The sequence below is a fragment of the Cheilinus undulatus genome, linkage group 16 (assembly GCF_018320785.1).
Source record: "Cheilinus undulatus linkage group 16, ASM1832078v1, whole genome shotgun sequence".
In the NCBI taxonomy this organism is placed as follows: domain Eukaryota; kingdom Metazoa; phylum Chordata; class Actinopteri; order Labriformes; family Labridae; genus Cheilinus; species Cheilinus undulatus.
Genome location: NC_054880.1, coordinates 46,650,897 through 46,673,904, shown reverse-complemented (window position 1 = coordinate 46,673,904; position 23,008 = coordinate 46,650,897). Strand labels below are relative to the sequence as shown.

The window sequence follows — 23,008 nt, the reverse complement described above, 5'->3', positions numbered from 1 at the left end:
AGTAATTAAATTCCAAGCTTACTGAACAATACTGAAGAAAAAAACAAAAACACCACCTTCCTTTACAACTTTCTGTCCCAAGACATTTAATACCTTAATACAGGGGTTCTCAACCTTTTCAGCCCACGACCCCCAAAATAAAGGTGCCAGAGACCAGGGACCCCCACTGGACCTGAAGGTGGTTGAACAGCCATGAACACTCAGGAATAGTCATGTGGAGACAAGGCTGTCTATAAGGAAGGGAAAAGGGGGCGCTTTCTGGGACCCGGCCAAACTGGGGGTCCATGGAGGTCAGCAAAACCATGGTCCATTGTGAAGTTCAGCTGTGAAATCCATATTTTATATTTGACCTGAATAATAACCACTATTATCAAAGAAACAAGTACCTTTATCTATTCGTTTAGCCTCCTTTAAATGAAAATAACTTTTGTTAAAAACATTAAAATGGCTTAAAAATTGCTCAAATCAGATAATAATAGTGGAAAAGGTGCTAAAATTGGATTTTTATACAACATGAATGGGTTAAAAGTGGCAAAAGAAAACCCTAAATAAGTGAAAGTGGCAAAAACAGGCACAAAAAGTGGTAAAAGGGGATTCAAATGTGGCTGAATTGGTTGTAAAGTGCAAAAATTGGTGGAAATTAGTTGGAATGGGATGAAAAATTAATAGAAACTGGCAAACATGGGTTAACTGTGGTAAAATGGGCAAAAAGGGATGTAAGAGGTGGTTAGTAGAGGCAATAATGGGTCAACAGAGACAAAAACAGTCAGAAAAAGTCATGAAAAAGGTTTAAAATGGACAAAAATGGGTTTTAAGTGGCAAAAATGTGGTAATATTGGTGCTAAATTTGATGAAAAGGGTTAACATTTGGTAAAACTGGTGTCAAGTGCTTTATTAAGGCATGTAGTGACCCCCTCTCAGTGTCTGGCGACCCCCACGGGGGTCCCGACCCCAAGGTTGAGAACCACTGCCATAATAGATGGGCTTGAGAAATAAAAGGAACCAAGTCAGGCATCGTTCAGTTATCCCATAAAAAGTATAGGACGGATAATTTGCGCCCTCTGTAGCTGTTTGTCTAAGGATGAACCTGATGCAGGGTTAGGCTGTATGGTACGGCCCTGAAGAGACAACCTAAAGGCCGTTTAAGATGTACATGCTGACTGCCATCCAAGGATAGCTACGCTACATGTCAAGGAGAACAGCATGACAGTAAACCATGAACCTGCATGTCCGCGGCATACAGGAATAGATCACTGTTATTAGATGAAACCGTATCACAAAATAAAAAGAGGACTCTACATACCCTCAGAACTCTCTCAATAACTGAAGCCGAAGGATCCGTCCCTGAAAACTGCGCTTTAATCGCCACAACGCGACTGCAGGTCCTCGATCCAACCCGTGGTGCAAGGGTACTGCTACTTCCGCTATGTGTAGATTTCAAATAAATTTTCCCTCCGTTTTGTCTCTCAGACAGTTTTCTCGATAGAGGATAGCCGAAAAATTGCTCCTCACCCTATTCGCTCGGTTAAACTCGAATTTTCTTTACATTTTCGTGCATCTTGTTTAGCTTAAAATAAAGCATGATCTAGGTGAGAGCTTAACGAGGGCTATTATGCAATGTGTGTGTGTCAGGTCCTGACAGGCATAACTCAGGGCTAAGTGATTCTATGTACGATTGCGCTCTGCAAGGCAGCCTGGGAACTCCATAGCAGCAAACATGGCGGCTGCAATAGGGAGAGTTTTGTCCTTCAGTAAAAATGCTAAGGTGTTTGTTTCACCGATGAGGTTGTCTGTTGTACCTGGGCACCGGTACAGCTTAGACGTTTCCAGTACTGGTGAGCCCATTACTCACACCGGACAGGTGGGTTGAAAAGAGGCTCTCTGTGCTGCCTGTCAGATTGTTATTGCTGGGTTTGCTAACGCTAGCGTAGCCTTGAGTTGCTAATGGACCGGGTATGCCCATTATCGGACAACATTAAACGCGCCTTGCATATTTTGTCTTAATCATTTTATTATCGGCCTTATAGCTTTACCTGATGGTAGTCATTTGGTTAGCAAAGACAGCTGACTCACAGTAGGCTGTCTGATAAAATAATGTTATGTTCATTAAACAGTTCATAATGTTTTTCTCACTAAAGGTGTTTGATGAAAAAGATCCCCGAAGGGCCAGATTCGTTGGCAGACAGAAAGAGGTAAGAAGTGAAATTAACCCTTTTGATACACTGTTAGAGATAAATTCAACCGTGAAATGACATTAATCAGTTACCATCATGGTTAGCAGATGGGTTTTTAACATGCATAAATGAGTCAGCCAAACCCAAACCTGCATTTTCACAGTAATTATGTTTTGCAAACTCGTATGGGCATATGCATGTATGAGTTTTCCCATAGTTCCCAGTTTAAAATCTGGATGAATGCCAGCACACATGGAGCGATAGTACACTCAGTCATTTTCTATTCAAACTCTATCCATGCTAACAGTTGTCTCTGTGTCTTATGCCAGTGAAAACAGCAGTTTATCACATAAAATACAACCCTATACCAGCAAAGCTCAGTGCATTGTTTCTGTCAGGTGAATAAGAACTTCGCCATCCAACTGGTTGCAGAGGAGCCAGTGACTGACATTGAGGCCAGAGTGGTGTCCTGTGATGGGGGTGGAGGGGCCCTGGGCCATCCCAAAGTCTACATCAACCTGGTTAGAGCCTGTTCACACACACATGCTGAAATCCTTTAAATAGGCTCATATTTATGATATTTCACAGGTACAACAAACATGACCTGCCTAATAGTCTGTTTTTTAATTCCCTGGCATGGGCCGTACCCCCACATCCATCTGGGTAACAGTCCATACACCATATCTGTGACAGACAGAACCTTAAAAAAACGATCTTGGACACAAGCTAGACAGGAAGCTGTTTTTACTGTTCATGTTGGATCATGTTGGTTAATCAAACTCATGCAGAAGCCGGCAGGGGACAGGTGTCAAACTCAAGGCCCGCGGGCCAAATCTGGCTGTGGAACGGTTAAATCCGGCCCCTAGATGATCTGATATTTCTGTTCTAACTGTCCCATCAGTCTGAGGTCTGCAGATTTCCTCAAGTATAAAAATGTGAACTTATCTAAGATATTCTTGTTTGGTCACAAAATCTGAAAAAGTAAGGAGTAAAAATATTTAGATAAGAAGTCAGGAATGTGGGAAAGGAAATTAATTTGTGTTTTAATTTCACATTTTCAATTTAGCATCTCACAATCAGGACTCAAACTTAGGATTTTGACTTTTAATTTCATACTTTGAGCATTTCAACTCATAATTTTGACTTCTCATATCATATTTAGAACTTTAGATTCATAATTCTAATTTTTAAGTCATATTTGGGCCTTTTTAACCAATTATTTTGTATTTTACCTCATATTTTCAACTCCTAACTTTGACTTCTTAACCCATAGTTTGACCTTTTACAATCACAATTTAAAATTTGGAATCATACACCCCGTTCCACATATTATGCAAATGACATTTTTCTCTTATTTTCCTAAATATGAATGCAAATGACAGTCAGAATATTTTTCAAGTCATCAGCCATTGGAGCATAATTCAAATGGTTTTGAACAAACTTCATAATGATAACTGTTATTTTTTCTCAAAATGCACTGTTCCACATTATTAAGCATGACAGAGGTTTAAAAGGTTTTATATGTTGTAAAGAAGTGAAAATGGTCATTTGTTGAATCTGCAGCATTAGGAGGTCATATTTACTGAAATCAAAGCTATTTCAATCAGAAACATCTTAACAGGCAGAGTTCCATGTTAACATAGGAGACATTAGTGTCTGATTCAGAGCACAGACGGGTTCATGCAGATAAAGGCATAATGAGTAAAAATGCAGTAATGTGTTTAATCGGCGTGAGGGTTGAAAAGGTTCTGCTCTCTAAGGGGTTCCTAGCCCTGAAAAGTTTGAGAACCCCTGACATACAGGATCCACATGGACATGCACTAATGGAGGGATGTCAGAGTGATGGCCTTGCTACCGGTGCCAAGGGCACTTAGAAAGTACATGGGAAGTGAACTGGCATCTCTCCTGCTACCAGGCCAAAGATATGGTCCAACTGGGACTTGAACTGGCAACCCACTGATTCCCTGCCCAAGTCCTTACAGAGTAGACTGAGCTACTGCTTCTAACCCTTGGCAGCCATTGTTTACAGGCTTACAGTACAACTGTCCATTCATTCTCTGACTGGGAATAAACGTTTCAGTTTGAAGCTTTGCAGAGTGGATCCACCTGATAACAGACATGGAATATGGCCAATCCACTGACTTTACAAAGTTACAGATGTCTGTAAATCAGAGGAAAATGTTTTCATGGTTTAGAAGGAATATATTTCAACACAAAAAGAGAAATATTATCCCCAGTGACATCTGCAAAAACAAAATGCCGGTAACTTCAGTGAAGAAACTGGGCTTCTTATTTATGTACTTATAAAATACTGTCAAAGTTTGTACTGATGTTCATGTTGGTGCTCTCTAGTCTAAGTAGCCTTTACACAAAGACCAGTGATACTCAACACGTGGCTCTGGAGCCACACGTGGCTCTTTTATGTCTAAATTTGAAATTCCCATTTTTGCCACTTCGTTTTGACACTTTTATCCTGCTTTTTGCAATTTTTGCTGCTTTTTTACCACTTTTCCCCATTTAAGCTGCCTTTTGCAATTACATGCCACATATTTCCCATTTTGCAACTCCTTGATGCGTTCTGTCCATTTTCCCTTTTTGCTGAATTTTGCCCATTTTAGTCACTTTTCACTAATTTTTTGCCACTGTTTTGCCACTTTTGGACCATTTTTGCCACTTCTCTCCCCATTTTTGCCACTTTTCTGTTATTGTTTAGCCCATTTTTGCTACTTCTTTTTGCCACTTTTCACCCATTTTAACACTTTAATCCTGCTTTTTGCAATGTTTTTGCCCCTTTTTGCCAATTTTTGCCACTTTCCTCCAATTTAAGCTGCCTTTTGCCATTAAATTCCACTTAATTCCCATTTTCCCACCGTTTTTTCTGATTTTTGCTCATTTTAGTTACTTTTCCCCCATTTTTTTGCCACTGTTTTGCCACTTTTGGACCACTTTTGTGACTTTGTCTCCCCATTTTTGCCACTTTTCTCCAAGTGTTTGCCTCTATTAGCCCGTTTTTGCTACTTCTTTTTGTCACTTTTCACCCATTTTTGACACTTTTTGCAATTTTTTGCCCCTTTTTTGCCACTTCTTGCCACATTTCTCCCAGTTAGGCTGCCTTTTGCAATTAAATGCCACCTATTTCCCATTTTGCAACTCCTTGATGCATTGTGCCCATTTTCCCTTTTTGCTGAATTTTGCCCATTTTAGTCACTTTTCACTAATTTTTTGCCACTGTTTTGCCACTTTTGGACCATTTTTGCCACTTCTCTCCCCATTTTTGCCACTTTTCTGTTATTGTTTAGCCCATTTTTGCTACTTCTTTTTGCCACTTTTCACCCATTTTAACACTTTAATCCTGCTTTTTGCAATGTTTTTGCCCCTTTTTGCCAATTTTTGCCACTTTCCTCCAATTTAAGCTGCCTTTTGCCATTAAATTCCACTTAATTCCCATTTTCCCACCGTTTTTTCTGATTTTTGCTCATTTTAGTTACTTTTCCCCCATTTTTTTGCCACTGTTTTGCCACTTTTGGACCACTTTTGTGACTTTGTCTCCCCATTTTTGCCACTTTTCTCCAAGTGTTTGCCTCTATTAGCCCGTTTTTGCTACTTCTTTTTGTCACTTTTCACCCATTTTTGACACTTTTTGCAATTTTTTTGCCCCTTTTTTGCCACTTCTTGCCACATTTCTCCCAGTTAGGCTGCCTTTTGCAATTAAATGCCACCTATTTCCCATTTTGCAACTCCTTGATGCATTGTGCCCATTTTCCATTTTTGCTGAATTTTGCCCATTTTAGTCACTTGTCACTAATTTTTTGCCACTGTTTTGCCACTTTTGGACCATTTTTGCCACTTTTTCTCCCCATTTTGACACTTTTCTCCTAGTGTTTTCCTTTTTTTGCCACTTCCTTCCCATTTAAGCTGCTTTTTGCAATTAAATACCCGTTTTCCCCACCTTTTTTCACATTATTGTCTCTTTTGGACCATTTTTTACCACCTTTAACTTATTTTTTGGTCACTTCCCACCCTTTTTTGCCACTTTCCTCCCAGTGTTTGCTGCCTCTAACTTATTTTAATTGCCATTTTTCACCACTTAGATAGTGGCTCTTGCAAAGTTATTTTTGCAATGTTAATTTGGCTCTTTGGTTGAGTAGGGTTGAGTAACACTGGCATGGACGAAAAGGCTTAATGTTCTTGCTTGAATAATCAATCAGTCTAATTTCAGTTTTCAACATATATGACTACATTTTTAATAAGACACCTTAACAGCAGTTGTTTAAAATACTAATGTTGTCACTCCATGTCTTTATTTTCTGTCTTTCAGGATAAGGACACAAAAGTTGGCACATGTGGCTACTGTGGATTACAGTTCAAGCAGAAGCATCATCATTGAATCTTTCCCTCTGCTGCTTCTCTGTATAGATGAACATATTGGTTAATAAATTATCTGTTGTCTCTCCATCTGATAGTGCGTTTTATCCTTAAATCAGTGCTGCAGCACATCTGTAATCGACCTTCTGTAATCGCTATGAAAACAACAGAGGCATCTTTTTGTCAGTGACAGAACAGGTAGAACCCAGAAACATTAAAAACGACACAGACGTTGAAGTCACTGTGGTATTAAACCCTTTAAGAAGCAGAAAGGTGTAAAACAGTCGACACAACAATAACAGTAAATGAACCATTGGCTCTATGAAGCTCTATTAGTACAGGTGTTGGTGGGGGTCCTGAATCATTCAGCTGGCCTTCCTTTGACGTGAAAAAATATTTATCCCTTTCTGATTCCTGAGTTGTTTTTTGCATATTTATCACACTTAAATGTTTTGGATAATCAATCCAATTTAAATATCTCTCAAAGACGACCCAAGTAAAAACAAAATGCAGTTTCTAAATGATGATTTTATTCATTAAGGTAAAAACATCCAAACCCCTCTGTCCCTGTGTGAAACAGTAATTTCCCCCTGATCCTAATAACTGGTTGTTCCATCCTTGGCAGCAATAACTGAAATCAAGCGTTTGTGATAACTGCTGATGAGTCTTTCTCATCGCTGTGGAGGAATGTTGTCCCACTCTTCTTCACTGAATTGTTTTAACTCAGCCATATTGGAGGGTTTTCCAGCATGAACTGCCGTTTAAGGTCACACCACAGCATCTCAGTTGGATTTAAGTCCAGACTTTGACTTGGCCACTCCAGAACCTTCATTTAGTTTATTTTGATCCATTCAGAGGTGGACTTGCTGGTGTGTGTCGGGTCGTTGTCCTGCTGCTTGATCTTGAGGTCATGAACTGATGGATGTTGCTGAAAGGAAAGATGCATAAGCAGGATGACTGCACAAAACAGTTTCAAGTGCTGGGGGGGGGGGGCTCACAAGGCGCCACAAGGCGCCAAATCCCCCACATTCAGGAAAAGGACTACAAGTTTCATGTTCCAAGTGTTGAGCCTCTCCTGAACCACGACGTCATCAGCGTCTCACCTGGGCTACAGAGAAAAGGAAAGGGCTGCTGCTCAGTGGTCCAAAATTTGATTTTAATTTATCTATCTCGAACATAAAAATAAATAAAGAAATACAAAATTTTTTCGTTAATGGCTCTTCACAGTCCTGATGTTCCACAACCCCGGGCTGAAGAGAGGAGGGAGGGCGGCCAGAGTCAATGTCCACACATTTGACATGTACGTGTGTTGCTTTGCAGCCAAGGTCCAGCTTAACAGCATTTCTTTACACCCCTGGTGATACTAACCTCATACGCCAGATGGATTTCTTTCTTGTGCTGCTACCAAGGATTAACGCGAAACATGGCGACTTTAGACATGTTAGTACTCAACTTTTGTCGTTTTTGAAAAGAAAACAACTCACTGCTGATCTTTGTTCTTCTTTTTATGAAGACATGTCGTCAAGTTCTGATAAAACTGGTGCTTCAGCAGCATCCACGCTAAGCTGTTCCTCCATATCTGCACCAGCTCTTTCTGCTGCTTGTTTGCCCCTCATCGCTGATTGGTCCTGTCACTTTCTAACTGGGCCCAAACGGTTCAGACGGGTGCTTAACAAGATGGATTCACCAGTGAAAAACAAGGAAACGGGCGTATCCATCTGCTTTGCAAGGTTATGGTAATACACCCAGCAACCACCAACAGTTTTCAGGTGCTTAGAACGTACACACAACAACCAGGGGGTCGTGGCAACCCTCCTACCTGCCCTAACAGTACCCTAGGCCAATGGTTTTCAAAGTTTTTTTGCCCAAGGCACACCAAAAAGCAAGCTGACGTCTCAAGGCACACCATATTAATGTCCTTGCAAAATAGCCTCTTTAGCAAGTAGCAAGTAGCAGCGTGTCCCCGTCCCAACTGCATGCGATGTGAGCGAGTGCTACATCAGTTTGATTACAGAGTTTTCTTTTGTAGCTTCCTGACACTCTGCAAGTGATGCACTGCAGCTCCCCAGGTTTATCTCCAGTCACCCTGTTCCTATTTCCTCTCTGTCGCTCCTATTAAGATGGACAAGTAACAAGGGAAGAGGTTGAACAGAGGATGACAAGACACCAGGAGTGTCCCACCAGAGGAAATTCTTAATTTTCTTCCACTTTTCTCACTCCTGAAACTTGTTAGCCTGTTTTACAAAGAGGAGTGTGTTGCATGGATATTCTCCATACCCATTGATGATTTTTTACGGTCTGACCTGTGCTAACATGGAGACAAAACTATGTGGCTCACAGCTGTTAGAGGCACCATACCTCTGATTTTCTAAGTAAAAACATGAGATTTCATATATTTACATGTAAATTTACATTTGCATATTTAACAGATAGCAGATGGACAGTGAGCTGAAATACTATATGATGCAATGCAACGTGTAACGCTTGCATGCAGCAAGGACATTGGTTATAGTGTCTTTAGTTGTTGCATAGTTGTAGTACTTATGTTAAGTCAGACGAATTTTCAAGGCACACCTTGACTTGTCTCAAGGCACACCAGTGTGCCATGGCACACCATTTGAGAACCACTGCCCTAGGCTGTGTTTAAGCACCACATCTACCCGTAGCTCCACCCTAAAGCTGTGGTTTTTGTTTTGTTTTCATCAAGTTATGTTCCCATGCCCTTGGTAATGAACAAAGACATCCAGAGCATGACCTGGGTTGTGTCAATCCTCCTTCCCATCCGATGGGGCCCTCGGGTGGGCGTACTCACCATTATACCCCTTACTTCAGCCTCAAATTTCAGCCTAAACATGCCTAAAACTATGTCAGTATGTAGCCTAAGGGTGTACAGGTGCATCTCAATAAATTAGAAGACATGAAAAAGTTCAATATTTTTGTCACTCTTTTCTGAAAGGTAAACCCATATATTATATAGACTTGTTACACATAGAGTGAATTATTTCAAGCCTTTATTTCTTGAAATGTTGATGATTATGGCTTACAGATAAGAAAACCCAAAATTCAGTGTCTCAAAATATTAGAATGTTACATAGGATCAATAAAAAAAGGATATTTTAAAGAGAAATGTCAGGCTTCTGAGAGGTATGTTCATTTCTATGCATCAATACTTGGTTGGGTCTCCTTTTGCATGAATTACTGCATCAATGCGGCGTGGCATGGAGGCGACCAGCCTGTGGCACTGCTCAGGTGTAATGGAAGCCCAGGTTGCTTTGATAGCAGCCTTCAGGTCATCTGCATTGTTGGGTCTGGTGTCTCTCATCTTCCATAGATTCTCTATGGGGTTCAGGTCAGAATCAAGCACAGTAACACCATGGTCATTGAAGCAGCTTTTGGTACTTTTGGCAGTGTGGGCAGGTGCCAAGTCCTGCTGGAAAATGAAAATAGCATCTCCATGGTGCTTGTCAGCAGAAGGAAGCATGAAGGTCTCTAAAATGTCCTGGTAGATGGCTGCATGGACTGTGGACTTCAGAAAACACAATGGACCAACACCAGCAGAAGCCATGGCAGCCCAAATCATCACTGACTGTGGAAACTTCACACTGAACTTCAAGCAACATGGATTCAAGGTCCCAGAGTCTGGAGGAGGAGTGGAGAGGCACAGAATCCACGTTGCTTGAAGTCCAGTGTGAAGTTTCAACAGTCTGGGCTGCCATGTCATCTGCTGCTGGTCCACTTGTCTTTTTAAGTCGAGTCAACGCTGCCACCAGGAGATTTCAGAGCCCGTCATACTTCCATCCGCTGAGAATATTTATGGAGATTCTGATTTCCTTTTCCATCAGGACTTAAGACCTGTCCACAGTGAAGCCAGAACTACCAGAAACTGGTTTGACGGCCCTGGTGTTACTGTGTTTGACTGGCCAGCCATCTGGTCTGGCTGAACCACATAGAGGATCTCTGTGGTGTTGTCAAGAGGAAGATGAGAGACTCCAGACCCAACAATATAGACAAGCAGAATGCTGCAGTCAAAGCGACCTGAGCATCCATAACACCAACAGTGACACGGACTGATCGCCTCATGCCACGCCACATTGATTCAGTAATTTATGCAAGAGAAGCCCCGCCCAAGTCCTGAGTGTGTAAATAAACATTCACACTCAACATTTCTTTATTATAAATCCTTTTTCCATGAGTCAAATTCAAGGCACAGTTCGAGGTACAGTTATACCTGTCCCGCCAGATCAGATCACATTTCTATTCTAACTGGCCCACCAGTATGAGCTCTGCAGATTTCCTCCTGTATAAAAATGTCACTTTTACCTTGTTGGTTTGAAATACCCTTGTTCAGTCATCCAAATTTGAAAAAGTAAAGAGAAAAATTATGAGTGAAAAAGCCAAGAAGGTGGGAAAATACAATTAATAAGTGTTTTCATTTCAAATTTTCAATTTTGATTCTCAAAATTACAACTTAAACTTATGATTTTGGCTTTTAATTTCATATTTAGACTTTTTAAATTCATAATTGTGACTTCATATCTCATATTTTGATCTCTTAGTATGACATTTTAAAATTTCAAGTCATATTTTGACCATTTCAGCTCATGATTTTATATTTTATCCCACATATTGGCCTTTTCAACTCCTATCTAGACTTTTAATCCTATATTTTGACCTTGAAAACACTCAGTTAAAATTTAAAACTCATGATTTGAATTTTAGCTCATATTTTTTCCTTTTAAACTCATGATTTCAACACTTTATCTCATGTTTTAACCTTTCAAAGTCATGATTTTGAATTTTATCTCGTATTTGACCCATAAAACTTGTGATTTTGAATTTTTTATTCAATATTTTGCCTGTAAAAATGTATCTTGACTTTTAATTTCATTCTCTGACATTTTAAACAAATAAGTCTGTCATTTTATTTTAGATTTTGAGCCTTTAAATGTATCATTTGGACTTATCATCTGTCATCAGTTCTTTTTTTTTTTTCCATATTTCATTAGTGGTGAAAACTATGTGGACAGTCTATGGTTTAATGTGGACCCTGTTAGGCCCTCAGGTTGGACCTAAATTCAGGATCTGGCCCCTGCTGTGACTGAGTTTGACACCCCTGCAGTAGTGTTTTTTAAATATTTTTATGTTTTTGATAGTGTGTGTTTTATTTTCATGAGCTTCAAGCAGTAATCTTTAAATTAAAATTAAAAAGTCTGAAATATTTCACTTTGTGTGTGATAAATCTTGAATAACGTAAGTTTATTTTTTGAATGACATTCTAGAAAAACAACTTTTTCATGGTATTAGATTTTTTGATGCACCTGTAAATAGTTGGCTGCAGTTCCCCTGTTTGACAGGCAGAGGTCAGCGATGTCTCATAGATCTATCTGAACCTGCAGGATGGGCTGGCATGTACCGAAGTAAAAGCAGATTTTAGTTTTGTTTTTTTATTAATATAAAACCAAAGCATTTCTTTTTAGGTTTCATTTTTATTATTTACATTTTTTAACAAAATTTCTGACTAAGATCTACTGAAACTGCTGAGGTAATATGAATGTTCTCTACTGCATTATTATGCCCATTAAATAGATTTTTTCCTCAGCTGTATTTTCACATACATAAATAACAGTATGCCTTTGAATGCATTGTTCTGAAATGACTTTGATGGAGAAGTCTGGAGGAGACGGAGAGTCTCAGCTCTTCCCTGTGAGCAGGACTCAGAGAACCCGGAGCAGTCCTGGTGCTCTGGGCCCACACACTGTGTGCTGGAGTCTCGCTCTGCCAAGCCAAAAAGACATCAGGAGGGAGCCAGCCTGATAAGACACACCAGCGCGGAACAATACATGTTTGAAGAAGATCATATATATATTTCATCAGACCTATTCTCCATAGACCTCTGCATGCCAAATTGGGCTCAGGCTCCAGACAGCACTAGCCTGTTCTGTCCCCGCTGATGCAGCCAGTGGAACTGCATTTTCCACACCATAGAGCTCAGGTTGGAGGAGTAGTCAGGCTGATATAATTGGCCCTGGTGACTCCTGGAAGTGAGGCTTATGCTGTAGTTAACCTCATCTATAGTCGTACCACTGCGGATGATTGAAGGGGAGAGAGGGAGCATTGTTTAAATGAGGCAGGCAGGCCGGGGTGTCAGAGAGCTGACTGCTTGGTCTTGTGGTTTGGAGTATCTGAGCAGTTCAGAGGTAGTGGTTGGATGAGTTTGAGGCATTGCCAGAGGCAAAATCTTCAGATGAAACTGAGCATATGAATCATGCTGAATTAAGCAGCTCTGTGTTTCTGTGCTGGATTAAACTGCACTCTTTCATTATTTACTGACATTAAATGCATCCACCAGCATAATCAGCTGTTCTTCACATCACAGACGGCGTGCCAGGCACCTCCCGACTGCCAGTCTGAGCCCAGATAATCTGAAGGTTGGCTTATATATGATGGGATCTTTAAATGAATAAAACTGTCAAATCAAACATGACCTTCTCTGCTGGCTAGGCAGAAAAGATAAAACGAACTGCTGCTTAAATATTTCCTCTCTGTTAGGCCATTCTAGTCCTGATGGTGTTAAATACTACTGAATACTTTAACAACAATCATCCACTTTACACAAAACATCCTCTTTGTCACTCTAATTGCCCCATTAAAATATTCCTCCTTGAAGATGTGTCACAGTCCAGACCCTCAGGCTCATTATGGAGCTCCCTGCAGCCAATTATCTGAAGCTCAGAGTCTGGGAGCCACGGTGACCAAAAAGAGCTATAGGCTGATCTGGGAGCAGCCATACTCCTCAAATCCATACTTACTGTACCAAAGGCAAAACAGGAAACTGACCTTTGGTCACTGTCTGGAGGCAACTCCACTCAGCTCCACTTTCCAGTCAGGTGACAGAGCTTCTGACCTTTACCGTGGAAATAATGACTTGTTCTTGTGCCAGGGGCTCAGAGGGCTACCACAGGGAGCGAGACACCTCTGGCGACATGTGACAGTTTTTGGAGGAGAGAGTTTGCACTCAGCACTTTGATAGCCCCAGAAACCAAAGTGTGTGTGACAAGACGCAAGAGACTTAGAGCTGTGTGTGTGTGACAGAGACACAGACGGTGCTGAAAGAAAATAGGTGTCAGACAGGGCAGAGAGGAGTAATTTAAAGCTGTCAATACTTCCTGTGCAGACGTTCCATCGAAAATTTAGGAGTGGTTCAGAAAAACTTACTTTCCTGAGTTGATCAGAATTCCCCCAAAGATCTGCGAGAGCCATGAAACTTCTGACCAGTAAACAAAGGCTCCAGTTTCACTGGGGACACACCCCGTCCAAGAACGGGGTCAAACTCAAGGCCCGGGGGCCAAATCCGGCCCGTGGTACAAGATAACATCATATTCTTTAACTGGCCCTAAAATATGAGGTCAGATTTCCTTCAGTATAAAAATGTAAACTTAACCTGATTCTATCAAATATCCTTAAGTCAAAATGTGACAAATATAAAGAGTCAGAATAATAAGATAAAAAATGTGGGAAATTCATTTGTGATTTCATTTCATATTTTCAATTTTCCAAAGCACAAGAATGACTTCTGTCTGTTATTTGGACTTTTATCTTCTGTTTTGAGCTTTTAATATTTATTATTTTGACTTTCGTCTGATATTTGCTTTTTCTATTTATTGTTTAGATTTTTTTTATCTTTTATTTTGTCATTTTCTATTTATTATTTTGATTTTTTATCTCATATTTTGTCATTGTCAATTTATTATTTGGACCTTTGTCTAATATTTTGGCTTTTTCTATGTAAAATTGTTTTTTTTTCTCCCATATTTTGACCTTTTATGTTCACAGTTTTAAATTTCAAGTTAAATGTTGGCCTTAAAAACATGATTGTGACTTTAATCTTTATATATTTGCCTTTTAAAAGCGTGATATTAACATCTAATTTTGTGTTTTGACCTTTTGCAATAATAATTTTGACTTTCTTTCCCAATACTTTATTTTTAAGATTTCTTCCCATTACATTGAAGCAAAAAAGAAAGAAAGAAAATAACAACAAATTAATCCCTTAGAAAATGAAATGAATATATCTGACAGACACATAAGCTGTAAAATACAAAAATAAATAATTAATAATAATAAAAAACGATTACATCACATACAAGCATACATGTATACACATTAGTTCATATGTGTCCTTACAATAATTAGTGTGAAATCTAACAAATACATGCCAACTTGGACTTTCAGGGAGAGGTCTCTGAGAGAGATACTCCAGCTAAAATACCTGTGCATTAAGGTGACATAGGGACCATTAAAAAGTAAAAAGCCAGAGGTCTGCTCGGGTTAGACGTGATGTTTCGATGTAATCCATAAATGGCCGCCAGAGCTTTACAAATAAATCATGCTTGTTATTAAGAGCATATGTAATTTTTTATAATGGCATATGATTTGACATTTCAGAAATCCATTCTGATAGGGAGAGGGGTGACTCTGATTTCCAGGTCAATGTCATACATTTCCTAGAGACAGCTAGGGCTATGGCAATTAGTTTTTTGGTATTTTTATTTAGATTCAGGCATCTTGTATTCCCAAGAAGGTAGATCTGTGGGTCAAGTGGAAATGGTGTGTCCGTTATTTCAGACAGAGCTTCACATACATCAAACCAGAAAGTAGTAATTTTAGTACACTGCCATGTAGTGAAGCGTTGTTCCTTCCTTTACACCACATCTAAAGCAAAGATCTGATTTTTAGAATTATATGGCTGTAGTTTGTGAGGGGTAAGGTAAAGCTGATGAAAGATTGATGAGCCTGAATCTAACATTTGTAACAGTGAAAATACTGCTTTGGCACAGCTCAGACCATAGATTTCATCTGTGGGAATACATAAATCAGATTCCCACCTCTCTCTTGATCGATGAACATTTTGTTTTGGATATTGATCGATCATTACAGAGTACACCCTGCCAGTAAACTTTTTGGAGCCCCTTTTGCTGTGGATGATCTCTTTGATTTTTGTCATCTCAGGTAGTAACATGCTTCCCCCAGTCTTTGTTTCAGAACGGCTCTTAGTTGTAAATAACAAAAGAAATGTTTATTCCATAATTCGTATTTCTCTTTTAGCTGTTCAAAGGACATAAAACTACCATTACTATAACAATGTTCAAGATATTTCACACCTTTGTCACGCCAGAACTTGAACATTTTATGATCAGAAATCATTGCTAGAAGTTTATTTTCCCATAAGAGCATTTTAGGAGACATTTTATTTTTTACTCCTAGTATTTTATGGATCTCATGTCATGTTTGTACAAGATGGATAGGAAAGGGGTTCTCCGTTTTTTTATAATGTTCTTCTCGTTCCATTTGTAAATAAAGTCACTTCCCATCTTTTCATCCAGATCATACATTTCAGTTTGTGTCCATGGGGGGCGAGGCCGCTATCAAACAGAGCTGACAGAAACCTTAATTCTGCTGCCCAGTAGTAGTGCTGGAAATTAGGAAAACCAAGACCACCCATTTTATAGATCCATGATCATTTTTCCAGACTCAAATGTGGCACTTTACCACTCCAAACAACAATTTTATTCAGGTTTTGGAAAATATTATTAGGGACAATCACAGGGAGGGATTGAAATAAATGCATTATTCTAGGCAAAATATTCATTTTAATGCAATGTGCAATTAATGCATAATTTTGACTTTTATCTCAGATTTTGAGCCTTTAACTGATCATTTTGACCTTTTTAAATCTCAGAATCATTTATCATCAGTGCTTATTTTCCCCATAAGATAAAATTTCCTTTATTAGTCCTACAATGGAAAATTCCAATATAAATAATATAATACTACTACTGTACAATAATGTTTTACAGGTGAAAATGAGGTTGACAGTTTGGTTTAATGTGGACCCTGTTAGGCCCTCAGGTTAGACCTGAATCCAGAATCTGACCCCTCTGTGACTGAGTCTGACCCCCCTGCTGTAGAGACACAGTCTGAGGCTCAGAGGTCTCACGCTGGCCGCTGTGTTGGACTTTTGGCTCGTTTGTTGAGAGTGAGGTGAGGATTGGGGGAAGGAGGTAAGATCATAAAACTATGATGTTAGGGATGAGAGCAGTAAAAGGAGGGTAAAGGACAGAGAAGAGAGAGATGTAAGAGAAAGTAACCCTCCTAAAAATACTTATTCTACACCTAGAAGACTTCTGCACCAAGCAGAGGTCACATGACTGTTCAAGTTAGTCCACAGAGGATTTTACAGTGTAAAGTAAAACTTAAAGAGTTAAATCTAACACTGAATCAGAGTGTGCATGGTCCCACGCCAGACTGGTGTTAACTTTACTCTCTCCCTATGTTAAAATGTTAGATCTGTTCTAAATAGAGTAAAGTTTCAACATTCATTTTCACCCTCTAGAGCAGGGGTCCTCAACCTTCTCAGCCCACGACCCCCAGAATAAAGGTTCCAGAGACCGGGGACCCCCACTGGACCTGAAGGTGGTTGAACAGCCATGAACACTCTAGAGCAGTCATGGTCAGACAAGGCCGTCCATGAGGGGGATAAATGGGAGAGCTTTCTGCTCAGACCAAACTGGGGGACCATGGAGGTCAGCAAAACCATGGTCCACTGTAAAGTTAAGCTGGGGTATCCATACTTTATATTTAACCTGAAAAAGAATGACTCTTGGGCTGCATGATAGCGCAGGAATTAGCGCTGTTTCCTCACAGCAAGAAGGTCGCTGGTTCGCTTCTGGCCAGGGCCTTTCTGTGCAGCCTTTGCATGTTCTCCTGTGCACTCATGGGTTCTCTCCGAGGCTTCCTCCCACAGACCAAAGACACGCCTCTTAGGTGAATTTGTGAGTCTCAGTTGCCCGTAGGTATGAGTGTGAGCGTGCCTGGTCTTTTGTTTCTATATGTCCAGTCCAGGGTTGACCAGTCCAGGGTGTACCGTGCATGCGTGGGCTCTCTCCGGGTACTCAGCCTTCCTCGCACCACCAAAAACATGCTCATTAGGTTAACTGGTAACTCTAAATTGCCCGTAGGTGTGAGTGTGAGTGTGCACGGTTGTCTGTCTCTATATGTCAGCCCTGCGATTGGCTGGCGACCAGTCCAGGGTGAACCCCTCCTCTCGCCCAGTGACAGCTAGGATAGACTCCAGCCCCCACGACCCCTAACAGGATAAGCAGTATAGAGAGTGGATGGATGAAAGATCCACTCTTATCAATGAAACAATGATCTTTTTAATCATTTGTGTAGTACACAGCCTTCTTAAAAATGTAAACCCCTTTGTTAAAAAAAAAAAAACAGTTAAAATGGGTTAAAAATGGCAAAAATGGTGTAAAAGGAGGGGAAAATGGATTTTAAAAGTAGAAGAAATGGGTTAGAAGTGGCAAAAATGAGATTAAATATGAGAAAAAAAATTTAAAAGGCAGAAATTGGCATACATAGTGGTAAAAGGGAGTTAAAAAGTGGCTGAAATGGCTTCAAATGGGCAAAAATAGGTGGAAATTTGATGAAATGAGATGAAAGATTGATATAAACTGTGAAAAGTGTTAACTGAGAAAGAAAAAAGGCAGATATTGGCAGGAATTGGGTAAACTGGCAAAAATGGGCATATTAGTGTAATGTGGTTAAAATGGGAAGAATTGGTACTAAAACCTGGTAAAATGGGGTTACAAGTGGCAATAATGGATAAACAGAGCCAACATCAGACTTAAGTGGCAAGAATTAGTTTATAAGTGGCAAAAACAGGCAGAAAAAATCATAAAAAGGGTTTAAAATGTGCAAAAATGGGTTTTTAACTGGCAACAGTGTGTTAAAATCAGTGGGAAAAAATGATGAAATGGGTTAAAATTTGGCTTTTTTTGTGTAAAGTGGCAACAGTGTCATTTTAAAAATATTCTTAGTTTTTTAGGGCAACTGGAGACCCCCTCTCAGAGTCTCACAACCCCAAAAGGGGTCCCGACCCCAAGGTTGAGAACCACTGGTCTAGAGCAGGAGATGTTAAACTCAACCACAGCAGGGGCTGGATTCTGGACTCAGGTCTAACCTGAGGGCCTAACAGGGTCACCTTTCTAACCAGTTACTGTCAACCTCGTTTCACCAGTGATAAGATATGAAAAAAAAAAAAACTTAGCGCTGATGATAAATGATTTTAACATTTTAAAAGTTAAAAAGATACGCTTAAAGACTCACAGTCTGAGAAAAGTACATTTTACTTATTTATTTATTTATTCAGTTTTTTATGAGTTCAAAAAGGTCAAAACATGAAATTGAAAAAATAACGTTTTTAAACAAATATGAAGTAAAAAAAAAAAACATGAAGCAAAATCTGTAATCATGAAATCATGAAAGTCAAAATATGATTCAAAATGTTAAATTGTGAGTCTAAAAGGTCAAACTATGGGATTATAAAGTCAAAATTTGGAGTTGAAAATATGAGATAAAATACAAAATAATTGGTGAAAAAGGTCAAAATCTGACTTAAAATTTTAATTCATGAATCTTAAAGCTCTAAATATTATATGGAGTCAAAATTATGAGTTGAAATGCTCAAAATATAAAATAAAAGTCAAAATCCTAATGAGGACTCAAACTGAGTAACCTGTATCGTTAAGTCTGATGAACACTCGAGAGCAGGGGTGTCAAACTCAAGGCCCGGGGGCCAAATCTGGCCCATGGAGCAGTTAAATCTGGCCCCCTAGATGATCTGGTATTTCTGTCCCATCAGTCTGAGGTCTGCAGGTTTTCCTCAAGAATAAAAATGTGAACTTATCCTGATGATCCTTGTTAAGTATTAAAATCTGAAAAAGGAGTGAAAATATTTCGATAAGAAGTCAGGAATGTGGGAAAAGAAATAGATTTGTGTTTTAATTTCACCTTTTCAATTCAGCATCTCACAGTTAGGACTCAAACTGAGGATTTTGACTTTTTATTTCATACTTTGAGCATTTCAACTCATAATTTCGACTTCTCATATAAATATTTTGAGCTCTAAGATTCATAATTCTAATTTTTAAGTCATATTTGGACCTTTTTAACCAATTATTTTGTATTTTCTCCAAACTTTGACCTCATAATCCCATAGTTTGACCTTTTAGGCTCACAATTTAAAATTTGAAATCATATTTTGACTTTTAATTTCATGATTAGAATTTTTATTTCATATTTTGATCTTTCAAACTCATGATTTTGACTTTTCCTTTAAATATTTTCCTTTAAAAACATTATTTTTCGATCTCAATTTCATGTTTTGACCTTTTTGAACTAATAAATGTACTTTTCTCAGACTTAAACTTTTCTTTTTAACTTTTTAAATGTTAAAATCATTCATCATCAGAGCTACGTTTTTATTTTCATATTTTATTACTGGTGAAACAAGGTTGACAGTTTCTGGTTAAATGTTGACCCTGTTAGGCCCTCAGGTTAGACCCGAACCCAGAATCCGGCCCCTGCTGTGACGGAGTCTGACAGCCCAGTTTAAAGGATTTCCTGAAGGTGATATTATTGGATAATTAATGTCCGTTCATGAAGAGTGGGGTGCAGAAGACTGGGAACATAATCAAGCTCAGAGATTTACGCTAACATGGATGTTACCGCATCATTGTAGGGGAGAATGCAGGGTTAAATCTCCTTTTACCTGGCTCTGTCTCTAAGAGACGGGTCATGTGACCAACAGCTGAGGGTGAGAACAGGAGCGGTCTCTATCTCTGACCCCCACTCAGCACGGCTCAGCCTTATCTGTCCACCTTCCTACAGATGTATTCATGACACCTTCACCTGCTATTCTCAGTCAGATTTAAAGGAGAAGACCACAGCAGTCAGAGTTAACAGGAAATCTGACTCCAATGAAACAGCATAAACACTCAGACTATCCTTAAATAGTGTGTGGAAGGAAGAACCTGACAGAAATAAGAAGTCAGATGTCATTATTTATCATCTTAAACCTGACTTATTTATGAGGCAGAAACAGAATGAAATCCTCGGTTGAATTCATGCTGAATTATTTAATCTGAAATGGTTAATTCCATACAAAGCCCGGCAGATCCCTCCTCTGTTCTGATAAATACTTCATGACTCCTCCTAAATCGAAAACAGGAGCAGAAAAATGGGGCAGAGGAAGAAGACTGACTTGTGCCTGGGTTTGTTTAGGAAAGCCTGGGTTAAAATGTTGTTTTTGTGGTTAAATGTGAGTCTATTTGTCCTCTTATTCCAGTGTTTTATTTATTCCTTCTACAGTGAAGTCTAATGATGCCAGCTGTATCTGTCCTCCAGTAGTTTCTCTTTTTACTGCATTAGAGAGCCACTGAAGTGGATGAACATGAAACACCTGCTTAAATAAATACTTCTGAGGTTTTATGAAGCATTTAGTGCTGGCTGGATGTTCTTCAGTCCCGGGCTGACAGAGTCAAAGCCTCCTAATGAAAAGGGACGCATCGCTGATTGCAGCTATATCTGGAGTGGAGGTGGAAGTGGCATCGATTTAACAATTTAGCAGTACCCTCCTCTGTGTGTTTCCATTAGTCACGGCTGAATACCGCCCACTTCCCGCCTTTCAGAACACACACACTCAGCCTCACACACACACCTAGACCTGCTGTGGTGTATTCTACTGAACAGATTAGTGTGTTAAGGCTGGCTCACTCACACAGGGGACGGCTCATGTAAAGCTCCAGGAAGAGAAATGACCACGCTGCAGAATACTTTCTTTTATTGTGTGACTCAGTGCATGTGCAGGCTGGAGTGCAACAGTGCAACACTGTACATTTGTCGCCGCGTGAACCGACGACCTCGCTGCTGACAACCAATCAGAGTTAGAGATCATCAGTAATAACCAGAGTGACTGTCGGACAAACGTCCACCAAGAACTGCGGTTTTCAGCCAAAATGACCTGGTGCCTCAGAATCAGAGGGGCTACAGCAGTGGTTCTCAACCTTGGGGTCCAGACCCCCTTTGGGGTCGTGAGACACTGAGAGGGGGTTCCAGATGCCCTAAAAAAACTAAGAATTTTTTAAAATTACACTGTTGCCACTTTACACCAATTTTAACACATTTTTATTTTTGCCATTTAACAGCCATTTTTATCAGTTTCCACCTCATTTTTTCTGCCTGTTTTTGCCTCTTCTAAACTGATTCTTCACATTTAAGCCGAATGTTGCTCTGTTGACCCATTATTGCCTCTATTAACCCCTTTTTACACCATTTTGTTCAAATTTTAACATTTCACCGTTTGCTAAGCCCAGCTTTGGTAGTTAAACCATTTTTCTTTCTCAGTTAACCTTTTTTTGCCAGTTCAAACCAAGTTTTCTTCCCATTTCACCAAATTTACACCCATTGTTGCTAATTTAAAGCCACATTTTAACTGCCTTATACCACTATTTATGCCCATTGAAGCCACTTTATCCTGTTTTTGCCATTTTTAGGTAATTAAAATAAAATTCAACTTCACCACCTCTTTTAACATTTTTTTTTTGCCCTTATCAACCCATTTTTGAAATTCTTTCTTTTTTTTTCCTAGCACCAATATTAGCACATTTTTGCCACTTAAAACCATTTTTGTCCATTTTAAACCCTTTCCATGAATTTTTTATGCCTGTTTTTGTCTCTGCTGACCCATTATTGCCTCTATTAACCACCTTCTACACTCCTTTTTGCCCATCTTACCACAGTTAACCCATGTTTGCCAGTTTGTATCAATTTTTCATCCCATTCCAACTAATTTCCACCAGTTTTTTTGCAATTTAAAGCCATTTCAGCCACATTTTAATCCCCTTTTACCACTTTGGTGCCTGCTTTTTGCCACTTTAACTTATTTTGGGGTTTCTTTTGCCACTTTTATCTAATTTTCTCCTATTTAACCCATTTATGTTGTATAAAAATCCAATTTCAGCACCTTTTCCACCATTAGTATCCCATTTGAGCAATTTTTAAGCCATTTAATTATATTTTTAACAAAAGTTATTTTCATTTAAAGGAGGCTAAATGAATAAATAAAGGTATTTGTTTCTTTGATAAAAGTTGTTATTATTCAGGTCAAATATAAAATATGGATTTCACAGGTATAACTGTATAATGGACCATGGTTTTGCTGACCTCCATGGACCCCCAGTTTGGCTGGGTCCCAGAAAGCGCCCCCGTTTTCCCTCCTTATGAACGGCCTTGTCTTTACATGACTATTCTAGAATGATCCTGGCTGTTCAACCACCTTCAGGTCCAGTGGGGGTCCCCGGTCTCTGGCACCTTTATTTTGGGGGCCATGGGCTGCTAAGGGTGAGAACCACTGGTCTACAGGACCACACAGGGACTCTAAGAGCCCAGACCAGTGGTTCTCTAAATTTGATGAAAAGGGTTAACATTTGGAAAAATTGGTGTCAAGTGCTTTTTTAAGGCATCTGGTGACCCCCTCTCAGTGTCTCGTGACCCCCAAGGGGGCCCCGACCCCAAGGTTGAGAACCACTGGCCCAGACATCGGTGACGTTGTTCAAACTTTGCAA

The 23,008-nt window shown here is 39.5% G+C and overlaps 1 protein-coding gene across 1 annotated transcript; it reads left to right on the top strand.

The window, feature by feature from the left end:
* The first annotated feature begins 1,688 nt into the window (after positions 1–1,688).
* ndufs6 (NADH:ubiquinone oxidoreductase subunit S6) lies at positions 1,689–6,629 on the top strand. The gene is made up of 4 exons (XM_041809255.1): positions 1,689–1,861; positions 2,139–2,192; positions 2,573–2,695; positions 6,493–6,629. The coding sequence occupies exons 1-4, from the start codon at positions 1,718–1,720 to the stop codon at positions 6,559–6,561; spliced, it is 390 nt and encodes a 129-aa protein (XP_041665189.1). The 5' UTR covers positions 1,689–1,717; the 3' UTR covers positions 6,562–6,629.
* Positions 6,630–23,008: the final 16,379 nt, after the last annotated feature.

Bases quoted from the DNA above. Each gene is read 5' to 3' on its own strand.
- ndufs6 (XM_041809255.1), top strand. From the start codon at position 1,718: ATGGCGGCTGCAATAGGGAGAGTTTTGTCCTTCAGTAAAAATGCTAAG. The intron at 1,862-2,138 runs GTGGGTTGAAAA...TTCTCACTAAAG, and splicing joins CCATTACTCACACCGGACAG to GTGTTTGATGAAAAAGATCC. The intron at 2,193-2,572 runs GTAAGAAGTGAA...TGTTTCTGTCAG, and splicing joins TCGTTGGCAGACAGAAAGAG to GTGAATAAGAACTTCGCCAT.